Here is a 15,579-nt window from a genome sequence, read left to right on the forward strand (position 1 = left end):
TTTTAATGTCTATGTTCTACACTAGAATGTAAATTATGAAAGCAAAGGTGTGTCTGTATTACTTAATCTTATATTTGCCTGTGTATTGAAGGTGAGTGTCTGATACATATTAGCAACCCAATAAGTATTCGTTAAATAAAAAAGAATACGTTGATGTAATTATACTAAGATGGTCTAGACAACACTCTCTAGAGATAGTCTTGCTAATACATACAAATTTCCTGATGTTTGCTGGTGACCAGTTTTCTTGCCTCCAGGACAGATGTGGGTGGCACTACCAAGACATTTTTCCTTCTTCTGTGCTTTTTGTGGCCTACACATTCCCACTCTGCTTCCTGAATGTGTGGCACATTGTTTCTCTAGACTTGGAGGTATATTTATTTAGTCAGGTTGTGTTTTATTTAGTCATGTTGCTCTGGGAGTTATTTGTCCATAAAATGATTTTTCCCAACTATGTTCTGATTTATTGTGATTTTACACGTCAACTCTCAAAAGCCAATCTTGATGCCTGGTTCCCAAGTTCTTGGTGACACCACATCATTGCTTCTTATTCTCAGTCACAGTGGTTTCTTGTGACCTTCACTTACTGAATCATTTGTCCCCTAGAAAAACTTGTCCATTTTTCCTTGTAACACAATAGTAACCTTGTTTTTTATTTTATTAGTTAGGTTTTTTTACTATCTGATGAGAATATCAGTCTTCATCTTTGGGGTTATGATATGCAGAAGCAGGCTTATATATGCTCTTGGTTATAAGTCAGTTTCTTTTAACATGGATGGAACAATTATTTACATATTATTTTTGTATAACTATGTCAATTGTTTTAATTTACTATACTCTATCATATACATACATGCTCCATAGAAACCTCTAAAAATGTTAAGAAAAGTAAAAATTTCCACTCTTATAAATGAAGAAATGGAAGCTTGGCAGGTATAGTTTTCCTCAAGACCATTAATATAACAAATAGAATTTCATATAAATAAAATACCTTCCTATATTCAAACTTAAGTTCATGAAACTACAAAGCCTGTTCTTTTTCTACTACATCATATTATTTTTCCAGTATAGAGCTCTGACTTTTTGTGACTGTGACCTATCTAACCATCCTAGAGGATATGCTTTGTCCAAAATTGCTTTCTTATGAGGTCCTATAGCTGGTGCTTGTGGATTCTCGTTAGGTATGATTGAAGCACTTTACATCCTAAGCCAAGAAAATAGTATAATTTATACATGCTTCAAACATGCCCATAATTCTTTGCAGGCTCATTTTTTCCCTACTACCAGTCTTTTTTTTTTGTAATGTATTCATATGGGACAGTGATTCTAATTGGGGCAGTTTAGCTCCCCAATGGATATTTGGCAATGTTTGGAGACATATTTGGTTGTCATAACTGTTGTAAGCACTACTGTCATCTATTAGGTAGAAAACAAAGATACTGCTAAACATCCTACTATGCACAGAACAACCTTCCATAACAAAGAATGATCTAGCCCAAAATGTCAGTAGTACTGAGGCAGAGAAACCTTAATCTAGGAGCATGAAATGCAAAAAGCTTGAATGTGAATGACAGGATTTAAAGTCCAGGCTCGTTCACTTCCTAGCGTTCCTAAACAACAAGTATATAAACCCACAAAATGGGAATGATAATATGTACCTGACATAGAATATTGTGATGTTTCAAGGTTGTAAAGTTATATAAACAGCTAGAGCACTGCTTAAGATATGGTGATCACTCATACATATTCACTATTGCTGTTACTAGTGTTATATTCCTTTTACCTCTATGCCAGACAACTGAGCGTTTCTGTTTTTCCTTAAAGAATACAACCTAGCCTTGCCTCCCCAAAAGCACTGCTTTGTTGGTTTAGGGAAAAACAAATTTTTAGGGTTAATATGAGTCCTTTTTCTTTTATACCACACCATGTCTGCTCTGAAAATTGAGCATCTGTGATCACTTTACACTTTTTCTGATCCTTTCTGTGAACTAGCAGATTGATTTTTAAGCTTATCCTGTTGACATTTTCAGTTCCTAGGAAGTAAGACATTTGTTTTGCTCGAAGCTTTGTCCCTGTGGATAACTCTATCCTGATGGCACCCATCTTTTAGGGATTTCAGCAATCCCCCAAATAAACCCAAGTCCATCTGCTAAAGAACCTAAAAAGAGTCAGAAGTGTGATTGAAGGAAATTGAGCCTTTTGGTCTCCATTCCCTCTGGATTTTCTTTTTGTTTGGTTTTCACAAAACTCTAAATTTGCCAAAGAACAAATACTGCTTCCCACAAGTTAATGCCCAAGTTCCCAGTAATATGAGAAATGGGGTGGGGGGGAGGTGTTGGATAGAGAAAGTTATGACTGGAGAATGTAGGTAGATTAGCTGCAATGAAGAGAGAAGATATTTCAGTCTAATGGATTTTAAAAACTTTCTCCCACTATTACATTTTAATGTGTGGAATTCACATTTTGCATAAAGGGAAGTGACTTGATAAAAATTTAGGCACAGATTAGGCTTGGATTTAGGCACTCCTAAATTTCTCCACTAATTCAGCCTGGACTCACTGCATGTTGTGAGCCTCAGTAAGTGTCTTCATCCATATCATGAAGTAAAAACATATTCTCGGGGTAATTTTGAGAATTAAGACTACTTGCCTATCTACAAGGACCAGGTGCATAGTACATATTCAACATTACTACTATTGAGTTTTCCGATACCTCGCATGTTCATTGTCTCTAACCCTCTTGGGGAAGAGGAAAACCTGGCATGCTCCAACACAGATTTTATCAAGAAGTTCTAATCACTTAAAATCTGATTTATCATATTCTTTTTTTTTTATTTGCTGGTTTTCTTTCTTTTTGTATTGTTCTCGGATACAGAGCTAGATAAAAAGATTTCTGTTATTTTTCAAACTAATGCTTCTTATATGCAAATATTTTAAAAAGGAAATTCACTACTTTTTGATCTATTCTAGAAACAAATCTTAAGCATGCATTAAGCATATTCATTTGTAATTTGGAGTCCAGCTAGCACCATCAATTCATACTGTAAACTACACTCTCTAGTTGGAACAAATAGAAATGGTAGAATGTGTGTGTGTACGTAATAATTAACAATACTAGTTATTCTTAGAAAAAAATGTTTCCATGACCAGACTGAACAGAAAATTCAGGGACTGAAGCTACACGTCTGCTGGGTTCCAAGTAGAGGTGACGAAGAGTTTGCTCTTGACGGGTAGCAGGCTGGACTGGAACTTCAAGCCTATACAGGTAGACTGAAAACCTTCAGGGGCCCTGAGGCTGTTGGTTATACAGAGCCGCACACTATATGAGGGTCAGGGTGGTACATAATCCAATAACTTGGACTACAGCCAAGCCTCCCTTTAGGTAAATGGCTGGGTCTATGATAAATCCAAGATCAGTTATTTTTGGCCACCACTATTATTCCAGATTCTACATGGATGAAATGTTAAGTCAGAGTAGGCAACCACAAAAGCACCAGTATGTATGCTAACATTTGCAAAGGTAATAAATCATTAGAGGAGAAAAGAGTAAACAAAACAAATCTATCAATCCAACAGGAGGGCAATAAGGAAAAAATAAGCAAAGGGAAAGCATAATAAACAGAAAACACACAATGTTAAAGATAGCTCTGAATTCAATAGTCTAAAATGTGAAGTGAGAAATTTTAAAAATTAAACCACTAATTATAACTAAAATGACCTAAAATGCATGAATTAAAGAGTAGGTAGAAATTATAAAATATTTACAATGAGTAATATTGTATTACATATTAAAATTAATAGGATGCCAGTAAAGCATTGGTTATATAGAACACCTATTTATGATGTAAAAGTTTCAAGAAAGTTTGCATAGATATAACATAATAAAGACCATATATGACAAACTCACAGCTTGTATCATGCTCAATATTGAAAGCTGAAAACTTTTTCTCTAAGATCAAGAATAAGACAATAATGCCAATTCTCACTACTTTTATTCAATATAGTTCTGGAACTCCTAGCCACAGCAATCATATAAGAAATAGAATAAAAGACATCCAAATTGGTAGGAAGTAAGTCACTATTTTCAGGCAACGTATACTATATGTAGAAAACCCAACAGATTCCACCAAAAACTATTGAAACTAATAATTAAATTCAGTAAAGTTGCAGTATACAAAATTAATATTCAAATATGTTTCATTTCTGTAAAATGGAGTTTCCTCAAAAAATTAAAAATAGAACTGGTATTTGACCCAGTAATCCCACTTTCTAGGACTATACCCTAAGAAAGCCAAAACACTAATCAGAAAGAATATATGCACCCCTATATTCATAGCAGCACAATTTACAATACTATGATCTGGAAACAGCCCAAGTGCCCATCAAATCTGTGGTACATTTACACCATGGAATACTATGCAGCTATAAAAAGAAAGGATCTCTTACCCTTTGAGACAGCAGAGAGGGACCTGGAGAGTATTATGCTATAAGCCAGTTAGAGAAAGATAAGTATTATATGATCCTACTCATATGTAGAATCTAATGAACAAAATAAACTGATGAACAAAATGGATCCAGAGACATAGAACCATAGAACAAACTGAAGAATCTCAGAGGGAAGGTGAGGGTGGGTAGGGAGAGATTAACCGATTAACCAGGGAATTTATATGCATATATTCAAGCCCATGGACACAGACAATAGTGTGGTGAAGGCCTGGGAGGGTTGGGTGTGGGGCAGAGAGGATCAATGGAGAAGAAAAAAAGAGACATTTGTAATACTTTCACAATAAAGATAAATTAAAATAAAGTTTAAAAAAAGAAGTCTATAATAAAAGTAATAAGATCCTGGACTAGCAGAATGAACGTGAGAGTAAACAAGAAAGGGACAAATAGAAGTATTTTAAAGAAGTGGGGATTGATAAACTCTCTCACATAAGAAACATAAGTTCAAAAAAATGTAATTCTTTGGTTGTTTAACTCAGACTTCGCATTGGCTAGCCTGGCAGTCAGGGTTTTAAACCACGCCTTTCACTATATCAAACCTGAAATAATATATACAAAATTTCTAGAAAGGGATGTCTTTGTGTTCCTGAGAAATTAGTGGTCAGGGGTGACCTGAATGTTACTGGGATGCTCTGAAACTGGTGTGCATACTGTCTAAAGCTTCTGGCAGAAAGTCACTCACGAAGACCTGACAGGCCTTGTTTAAATGCAAAGTAATGCAAGAACCCATCAGGATCCGTTAACACCTGGAACCAATTTAATTGATCAAATTAGTTAACCTATTCTAAAGCTTGTGGAAAGGTGGGGGCGGGGGGGGGGAGGGGAGCGTGCAAGCAAGGACTGCAGGGAAACTTTTCCTGTGTGAAGAGAGATTATGGGAGAAGTTATACGGGGTGTCTAGTTCCTTTGTGATGTGGTCCAGTTTGGGCCTACATTGTGGATCCTTCTTCTTTCTAGGTGTTCAATATCCACTCACTTTGTCTCCTGGGAGGTAATATAGAACAAGATAAAGAAGACTGGGGTGGGAATCAGAAGATCCTATGCCAATCCCAGTTCAGGCACTAAATTGTTGTAGGACCTCACTTAACTCTCCATTTCAGCTTTTATTTTTGTAAAACGAGGGCCTTAGATTATACAAGAAACACTGGCTCCAGCTACTCCATTTTATTAAAAAGTTACTCACATTTTTATTTTCATATGTTTTTTTGTTGTTGGTATTTTTCTCTTAGTATAAAGAAGTTTTATGAATAAACTCACACTTTTATCAAGAAAATCACCAATTTGAGATTCTGAAGCACCGATGATGTTTCAAAGATATATTTTCAGACTCTTTCACACATTAGGCAGGTATCTTGGTTTATGATGAAAAGCTATAGGACTTATATTTGCATAAGGCACTATCAGTTTTTCTTATAAGCATATTTCACGTATTATAAAATCTCAATATGTGTTCCATTAGTCATCTAACTACATGAGAGATTTTACTTCCAGACTAACCAATACATCATCATTGAAACTATACTAATTGTATACTTTAATCTTTAATATATATGTTGTCAAAATGCATAAAGATTAACTTGATAAATCTTTTCCTATTGCATCTTTTTCATTTTTGGGGATTATAAGCAACTGTCAAACCTCTGGGATTTCATCAAGTTATCATCCTATCAAAAATAAAGTTATTTTTCTGATATACTTGGCTTTTCTTCTATAGAGAATTACTTATAGGAATACTATTTAGGATATCAAATATGCTTTCAACTAAGATGAGGCTGCAGTGATATGAGGGAGAGAGTGGAACTGGGATTGCTTGGGACAGTGTGACATACCCAGAGATCTGACATCTGGCATGTACATGTACGGAGTGCATCAAAAGTCTTCAATTTGAAAAATGCATCTTAACTTTTAAATACCTTTATATTCCTTTACATTGGTAGAGACTTTGCTGACTAGCATTATTTAGCAAAAAGGGAAGGAAGGACAAAGACGGAAGGAGGGAAGGAAGGAAGGAAGGAAGGAAGGAAGGAAGGAAGGAAGGAAGGAAGGAAGGAAGGAAGGAAGGAAGGAAGGGAGGGAGGGAAGTAGAGTTAATATATGAGTCAGGATTCTGCCAAACACAACAGGGTACTAAACTGATGAACAAAAATAGATCTAGAGACAGAGAAACATCAATCAGAACGTCAAACTTCAGGGAAGGTAGGAGAGGGTGAGGGTAAGGGGGAGAGATCAACCAAAGGACTTATATGCATGCATGTAAGCCTAATCAATGGACACAGACAACAGGGGGGTGGGGGCATGAATGGGAGGTGGGGGGTAATGGGGGAATAAGGACACATATTTAATACCTTAATCAATAAAGAAATTAAAAAAAGAGAAGTCCAATATGGATATGTTTAATAACTCCAAAACATGAAAGTTTGAGCATTTATTCCAGATAGAGATAGCAGTCTTATAGAAAGCAGACTTAAACCAGCCTATTTGCTCAAAACATTCAACAAAATTATTTAGAATTTTGGTTAAGTTTTCTCTTTCTCTTACCCCTTAGTTATTTAAAAATACTTTTTAAATATGAGAAATTTTAATTCCTCAATATTCTGCCCATTGGAATAAAATGCAAAATTCTTCTGAGATGGCAATCCACTCTTGCCTAACACCGTTTTATCATACTTTCTTTTCTTGATTGCTTATATAGAAAAATTTGGAGGTGGTTCATTTCTAGTCTCCCAACATTGCTCTGTAAGTAATAATTTTTCATAGCCTACTTCCCCAAACTGGAAATAGGTGGTTTTTATAAAAAAAAGAATGGCTCTTATCAACATATTACTGAAATTATTTAATTGATGTGTTTTTTATTTGAATAACAAAACCAAAACAGAAATAGAAGCCGGGTTCTTTAATCTCAAAAAAGGAAAGCACGTATCTATGAAATAAAAGATAAAAAGTATTTCCCTTTAAATTGATGAAGGATTCTTGAATTAATTGTATAAGGGATTTAACATCAAAATATTAGAGAACTTAAAAAAGACTGAATTATTTGGATACTTTTGTGATTAAATTTTAAACTAGAATTATGACAATCCAAGTGAAGTTATCTGAAGTTTTTCTTGCTTCCTAAAATAATGAGTGATGAAATTTACCTCCTACAGCAGAAAGTAGAATATTCTCTTCTTTGATGTAAAATGAGACCCATATTTTCTAGTCCCCATGAATTTAGATGGAAGCAGGTGACAAGTTCTCCCCAATAGATTGTTAGTAGAAGAGATATGTCCCAAGTTCTGATTGAAGTAAAGAAGTGGGTATGCTTTTCTCTACATCCTCTTTTTTGTCTACAGCCTACATGTGAAGACTGGCCCTAAAGAATGGCAAAGCTATTAAGATGAATCTCTGAAAGACTGCATGGAGCAGAGTCCCTGCTGACTCACTCTGGATTTTGAAGTAAGCAAAAAAGAAACTGTTATCTTTGTAAGCCATAGGAATTTGGGGGATAATTTTTCAAAGTGGTTAACCTACCCTGACTAATGTACTTCTTTAAATATAGTGTGCTAAAGGAGCAGTTAAAAATTTGGTCTACCTATTATTATTATTTTTAAATATATTTTTATTGATTTCAGAGAGTGGAAGGGAGAGGGAGAGAGAGAGATAGAAACATCAATGATGAGATAGAATCACTGATTGGCTGCCTCCTGCATCCCCCACTCTGGGGACTGAGCTCACAACCCAGGCATGTGCCCTGACTGGAAATCGAACCGTAATCTCCTGGTTCATACATAGGTCGATGCTCAACAACTGAGCCATGCCAGCTGGGCTGGTCTACCTATTATGGATATAAATCTCTGGACTCAAGATGGAGTTGCTCTTTCCTCAGGTGCCATGTCAACAAACCAAAACTTACATAATTTTCACATCCCTGTAAATGCTGCACTGGATGAGAAACTCCATATATTCAGTCAGCCAATTCCTAAACACCAAGCCAATTCTGTGCTTTAAACTTACCTTTTTCTTCCTCCTCACCCCAAACAAGGTTGACTATGTGACCCCAGCCAATTACATATTTTCTATTTTTCTCTTCCTTATTCATTGTCCTATAAAAGCTTCCTGCCTTCCACCTCATTTTGCTTTCTCCAAATGAAAGTGTCCACTTCATGAAGTGTCAAATACCAAGTTTGTTTGTGTCACCTGAATTGTCTTTGTTAGTCATTTTTAACACTATTAAAGTTTCCCTAATTCATATTATGTGTAAGTACACTGCAAATTCTAAAGCATTTTGCAAAGTTAATGTTATTATTATTAACAACATTAATAAAATATTAATGGTTACACAGAATTCAATATGTCAATTGTATTTTGAAATGGAAGTCGGGAAAAGGAATGAATACAAGGAAAAATCCCCTTATATCTGAATTTTCTGAGAAATAATCTGTTGTAGGGTCATGAAAGTTTTAACTTTCCACCAATCTAACAGCTACATTTATTAAGAAAAATGTATATTTATAAGAAAATGGAAAACATTACTTTGAAAGATGTACCAGACCTAAGTCTTCATCTTTTATTGTTTTATTTTTTTCTTAATGCACTTTTATTTAATTTGGCTGAGCTATTTTGAAGATTGTATGACTAGTCAGAAGCAGTGTTTTAGAACTCAGCTGGGTCACAGGAACTTTCTCACCACTCCATTCTAATTTGCAGTTTTGCTATAATAAAAGCCCTAAATATATTGCTACTGTCTAGACGTTTTATCTGAAACAAGTGTCCTTTGTAGCCTCAGAGGACTTTTTTATTTCCAGTAAATCAAAGTCTGTGAAGAGCTGTGGTTCTTATTAAGACATACCCTTCACAGTCCAGTGATTGCCAACAGTGGCAAGCCAATGACAGTTCATTTACATATAAGTGATGACTTCCATCAGGTAGTTGGCTCAAAACCACAATGGACATTTAGAGCACATCCAATATTTCTTCTTCTTTGATGAGCACCAAGTGCCAATTTTTATATGGAAACTAACTATTGAAAAGTGAAGGCTTCTTTTCTCTGACCTTACACTGTCTTCTCCAGCTTGGGAGTGACTTATTGTCACTGAACTTAATGTAAAATCACACCTCTAAAAGACATTCAGTGGTCCTCCTAATTCAGTCAGCTAAAAATCAAGAATTATAGTCAAATGTAGGAAACATGAGACAAGAACAATTACATTTTATCAAAAGAAAAATAAACTTCTGCATTCTGCTCCTAGTTGTCACAACCATAACTTAATATTTTTTTCCTTGAAAAATATTACATTTTATTCAAATCATTTTTACAAGGAACAGAATTAGTGGGATGTAGAAACCTTTTACCCATGCATTCACAAGAAATATTTTTGAATATATAATAGAGGATACATATTGTTGAATGAATAAATAACTGAATGAGTGTTTTCTATAACTCCTTGTAACTTAATTTTTGTTTTATTTTTATAAGATAATTTTTATATTCTTTTCTCATAAGTATATTTGCCACTTGAAATAGTGGTAAGTGCTATCTAATGCTTATTAGGAAATTCTGTGTTGTAGTTTGTGTCTTTCATTATAACTCTATCCTTTTGCTCCCCCCCCTTTTTTTTTGAATAGCGGTGGCAGAAATCTAGCCAATTTTTATCTTAATAATGCTGTAAAAAGGAGCAGACTGATGGATCTGTTACCATTCTGTGACTCAATGCATGTTTGATATTTTTTATTCTTTTATTGTGCATTTTCCAGCTTTTTTTCAGTATTGAAATAAAGAAAAACTTCTTTTTAAAACGAAACTCTCTCGATTACTAATAGAAAGAATATGAATAATTGAATTTCATATAAGCTAACCTCTCCATTTTAGCTAGTATTTACTTGTTTTCTCCCTTTCAAATGTTTCACTGCTAACATTTTCTGGTTAGAGTATCAGCATGATGTTGAGTCCAGCTTGGTTTTGGTTTTGGTGAGGCCCCGACTAAACATGATTCTTGTAATTGGCTTTTCTAAAGATTTCATCCTAACGACTTCCATATGTATTCTACAGTAAACTCCACTGCATGAAGGAGCTTGAGAGAGATTTTTATTTTTAGAAACCAGTCATTTATAAAGTAATAGATTGGGGGTAAGAACTGTAAAAATGGAGCACCTGTCATGTAGTTGCTGCCTCTATTCATATCTAATTTCTATGCTATATTTACAGTCTGGTTCTTCAACTAGTGCCCCTTCACTTGTTTTCCAATCCATTCATAGAGGGAAGGAGAGGAAAAGGGAGGGAGGGAGGGAGGGAGAGAAGCAAAGAAGGAGGGAGGGAAGGAGGTACAGACGGTGGATGAATAATGATTAAATAAATAAAATTAAATTCAAGACTCTTAAGGAACTTGTGAACTTGTGCTTCAACCCTTTCTGAACAAGGCAAGTAATCAGGAATACTGTATATTAACAGTCAGTTTTTTTCACTTTAGAGTGATCATTGAGAATAAGGAAAATTACTACTATGACTACACTCATAAAACCGTATAGTTTAAAGCACATTTGGAGAAACCATTTCCAAAAAAGTTTGAGTTTTTAAAAATAAGAGTCTTGAAGTTTGTTTTTGTTGTTGTTAATCCTCATCCAAGGATATTTTTCCATTGATTTTTAGATAGTGGAAGGGAGAGGGAGAGACAGAGAGAAACATCCACGTGAGAGACACATTGATTGGTTGCCTCCTGCATGCACCCCGACCAGGGCCGGGGAACCTGCAACCAAGGTACATGCCCTTGACTGGAATCAAACCTGGGACCCTTCAGTCCACGGGCTGATGCTCTCTCTATCCACTGAGCCAAATTGGCTAGGGTTTGAAGTTTCTTTATGGAATTTATTGGTAATAGAACAAAACAACTCTAAGTCCAGTGAAAGGAGTATTTCACAGTGGTTTCAACAGATTTTTTTAATGAAGAATATCTAATGAATGGTTCATCCAAAGATATTTAGAAGTTATTGACTGACTTGTTGAAAACCTTTAAATATGCAAAGATGCTTGCCTTTTTGCCTGTTGATACTGAATTAATTCACGGCCAATGTTAACTTATTTCTTTGGGTAGATATGTTCAACTCTTAAGAGAACAAAATTGTATTGAAAACATTATTATACTTCTAAGATAAATACTGTTGTCTCATTTTCCTTTCTCTCATAGATGCGCACACTAACTTCCCAACAATCCGGATGTCAGCTCTTTTGAGTATTGGATGTCCACTCACTGTAAGATAAAATATTTGATTATATTAATAAGTGTTTAATTAATATGCCAGAATGTATTATCACCATAATTAACTAGTTATTATTAATATTAATAATAGAAGGAGAGCAAAGGAGAGACTGGACATTATAAGCATGGTTATCTGGGCAGCTTCTCCAAGAAGCTACTTCATGGTCCACAGGGAACCACCAGTCCATTCCCTGAAGATCACTGGGGGAAGGGATCGAACAAAGGGGGAGATAGACATATGCGCAGTGAAGTTGGGTGAGGTAGGGAAGGTGCTTCTTGTCAGTCTAGCCTAGGAAACAATGGATTGGCTAGGGGGGTGGACCCCAAAGCAAGCACTTGAAATGTTGGAAGGTTAAGATCCCCAAGGCAAAGAGTGCCCCTTCTCTTGTGCTCTTGCCTCATGCTTTGCTCTTGCCCACAGATGATAGCTATAACAGAAGATTACTCCAAATAGGTAAACTAGAAGGAAAAGTATAACATTCCAAGATCTTGTTCTTACACATTCTTGAGGAAATCCAGATTTAATATTCAATGTTACCTTATTTTCAATATGGGGATTGTATATATCTTGTCTCATTGTTGAAAGGATCCAAAAACACCTATCAGAGTATAGGTGTGTAAAATAATGTGTTAATATGGATTCATCAATTAAAACAAATATACCACACTAATGCAAATTGTTAATAATGGGGAACAGAAGGAGGGGGGTGCAAATAAGGGGTAGATGGTAACACTTTGTACTTTTCAGCGCAATATTTTTGTAAACCTAAAATGTCTCAAAAAAGTCTGTTAGTTAATAAAAAAAAGTATGTGTCTGACCCTCCATAAGTATTCAAAATATTGTTGCTATATTATTATATGTATCATGATGCTATAATATATATAGGCTTTATAAAGAAATCTTACTAACAATTGTGTGAAATAATTTTACATATATATATATGTATATATATATATATATACACACACACACACACACACACACACACACACACACACACACACATATATGTTGGTCTGCCTCCAGTTCCTGTCACAGAGCTTAGAAACCCTTGTAATTTCCTAAGAGACAAGAGCACTGGGAGCATCTTCCATTCAAATGAGATTGAGGCAACTGGTCCAAAGGTCAGGAGAAGGGCTTCTCCCTCTAGCAGAGTGGTTCTCAACCTTTCTAATGCCGCGACCCTTTAATACAGGTCCTCATGTTGTGGTGACCCCCAACCATAAAATTATTTTCGTTGCTACATCATAACTGTAATTTTGCTACTGTTATGAATCGTAAATATCTGTGTTTTTCGATGGTCTTAGGTGACCCTGCTAGTGGTTCTCAACCTGTGGGTCACGACCCACAGGTTGAGAACCACTGCTGTAGAGCCCAAGACCATCAGGAAACACAGATATTTACGATTCATTAACAGTAGCAAAATTACAGTTATGAAGTAGCAACGAAAATAATTTTATGGTTGGGGGTCACCACAACACCAGGAACTGTATTAAAGGGTCACGGCATTAGAAAGGTTGAGAACCACTGCACTAAATGCAAAGAGTGGGAACATAAAGTACAGCTGGGTCTCATAAGAACTAGAAACTGAGGCTGCCCTCTCAGTCTTTTGAGGACCACTTGTCTCTCATCCTGCTTCTCAGGGTGGCTCTGCTTTCCTCCCAGATAGGTGTCTTCTCCTCATCGTACACACAGACCAACATGGTCACCTCACCTTCTAAGTCATATTTCTGGCAGAGGAATATGATGTGCCTAGTAAAGTTTTGCTTCCCACTGCTCACTATTCCTAGCTCCTGCCTCTGCCATTCAGGCAATAGTAATGGCTTCCTTGAGGGTGACTAAAAATAAATCACCTAATTTCTGGTATTTGTCAATTTTGACACAAGAAAAAATTATAAATAGCTAATAAATATTCTATGCTCAAGTTTTTAAGTAATCAGCTCCCATTTGTAATCTGTGAAAAAAATGTAAAACATATAGCTATTTAATAAACATAACTACTTAAAATGAGGTGAATGATTGTGTGACATTCCATGAAGAAAAACCCTAGAATAAAGAAGACAGCTGCATTTCAAGAAGGAAGTTTTAAAATGCAAAGCAACAACAGTATTTTCTAAAGGAGGGCTTCCACTTGGGAGAGAGTATGACTTTCCCCACAATGCATAGCATGTTGCGGACCCAAGAAATCAGAATCTGAAGAACTTAGCCCATGGAGCCAGATGGTAGAAAGACTGTGTGATGACATGGGAATCCTTTCTAACTTACAGGGAATCAGAATTGGATGAGCAGATTGGTGGAAGAAGGAAAGAGGAGAGGCTGACGGGCTCTTGAGAAAGGGTCCATCACCGTATCTCCTTGTACCTTGCCCTGGGGGGAATTTTGTAAGAGAGAGCACGAAAAGTTTATGGAAAAAATCCAAAGTAAATGGGTTTTGTTGAATGGGGCTGCAAAGCCCTTAAAAAAGCCATGTGGCCAATATGGAACTGCAGCAATAGGTGTGGACAGTGTCTGGATGATGGCTCTGCAGCCTTACATCACAAAGTGCAGCCCAAGGTGGTGTGAGGAGACCAAGATGGTGTAGCTTCCAAGGGAGCATGGGGATTCTGAGAAAACTGGCTGACTAGAAGAGGCCCACGGTCTGTAAAGGGAGAGGACAGTGTATATGGACTTCACTACTGGGCTCTGGCAGATATGAAGACTGGATGGCGCCCTCGCTGGTTTTGCTCAGTGGATAGAGTGTCAGCCTGCAGACCGAAGGGTCCCAGGTTTGATTACGGTCAAGGGCACATTCCAGGGTTGTGGGCTCAGTACCCAGTGTGGGGCGTGCAGGAGGCAGGCGATCAATGATTCTCTCTCATCATTGATGTTTCTATCTCTCTCTCCCTCTCCCTTCCTGTCTGAAATCAATAAAAATTAAAAAAAAAAAAGACTGGATGGCAATGAATGGTTCACAAGGTTTAGGTGGCGTGATTAACACACAGGTGGCCATAAGGGAGATCACATTGAGGATGTATCTCACGAGATAAAAGGAAATGAGAGAGTAGGCCTGTTATGAGAGAGTAAGTAAGAATAAAGGACAAATTTAGATCGCATATGTACAATAACAGCAGCATAAAAATACAAAAGTTAGAAATATAGCTTATAGAATATTGAGATAAAAGAAGTCAATCCAATTATTCATAGGAAAATATTTTCTATATGAAAGACTCAACTTATCATACCATGCAACTTAGAAATACAAGTTTCGTAGAAAGTGATATCAACTCACTAAAAGGGGTGGGAAAATGGAGGTGACCTAAGTAACTGAGGAAAACAGTGTTTTGACTGGAAACTGGAGGCTAAAGACAAAATGCAGATGGATAGACACAGATGGATAGATACAGAAATAATTATAAATATGTGTACAAAGAGCTTAGTATTCATATATGTATTTTCCAGATCTGTCCACTGAGAGAGCCTGGAAACAGTGATACCTCAGTAGCATCGAGAACATCCAGTGCCCAGACTTTGGTTTCTAAAGACTATTCTCCAATAAAAGGAACCAAGACTCCTTAGAGAAATGGCTGGTGTTGGGGTGGGGATAATAATGCTAGACGAGTCTGCAGAATCTTGTAGTGCCAAAGTAGGGAAGCACTTCAACTCTGTAATATTCTTTAAAAAAGCATAACCTCAGCATTTTTAAAACAACAATAATAACAATAAGAATATTTGCTTTTAATGCAGATTTATTCTGTGCCAGGCACTGTACTGAGTGCTCTGCTTATATATTATCTCAATTTCTGATAGCCTGATGCTACCAAAATTATTATTATAAGAAATACAGATTCATATCAGTGGCATGTTT

At 36.2% G+C, this 15,579-nt stretch overlaps 1 protein-coding gene across 1 annotated transcript in view; it reads right to left on the reverse strand.

The window, feature by feature from the left end:
- Window positions 1-11,621: 11,621 nt before the first annotated feature.
- The window catches only part of IQCM (IQ motif containing M), a gene marked incomplete at both ends in the record, with an annotated part of 135,192 nt that continues 131,234 nt past the window's right edge, over window positions 11,622-15,579 (reverse strand). Inside the window, one exon of the mRNA XM_080675392.1 lies at window positions 11,622-11,725. Coding sequence (XP_080531518.1) covers window positions 11,622-11,725 — 104 coding nt within the window. The remainder of the gene's footprint in view (window positions 11,726-15,579) is intronic.

The sequence above is a fragment of the Plecotus auritus genome, assembly GCF_963455305.1.
Source record: "Plecotus auritus genome assembly, chromosome: 6".
Taxonomy (NCBI): domain Eukaryota; kingdom Metazoa; phylum Chordata; class Mammalia; order Chiroptera; family Vespertilionidae; genus Plecotus; species Plecotus auritus.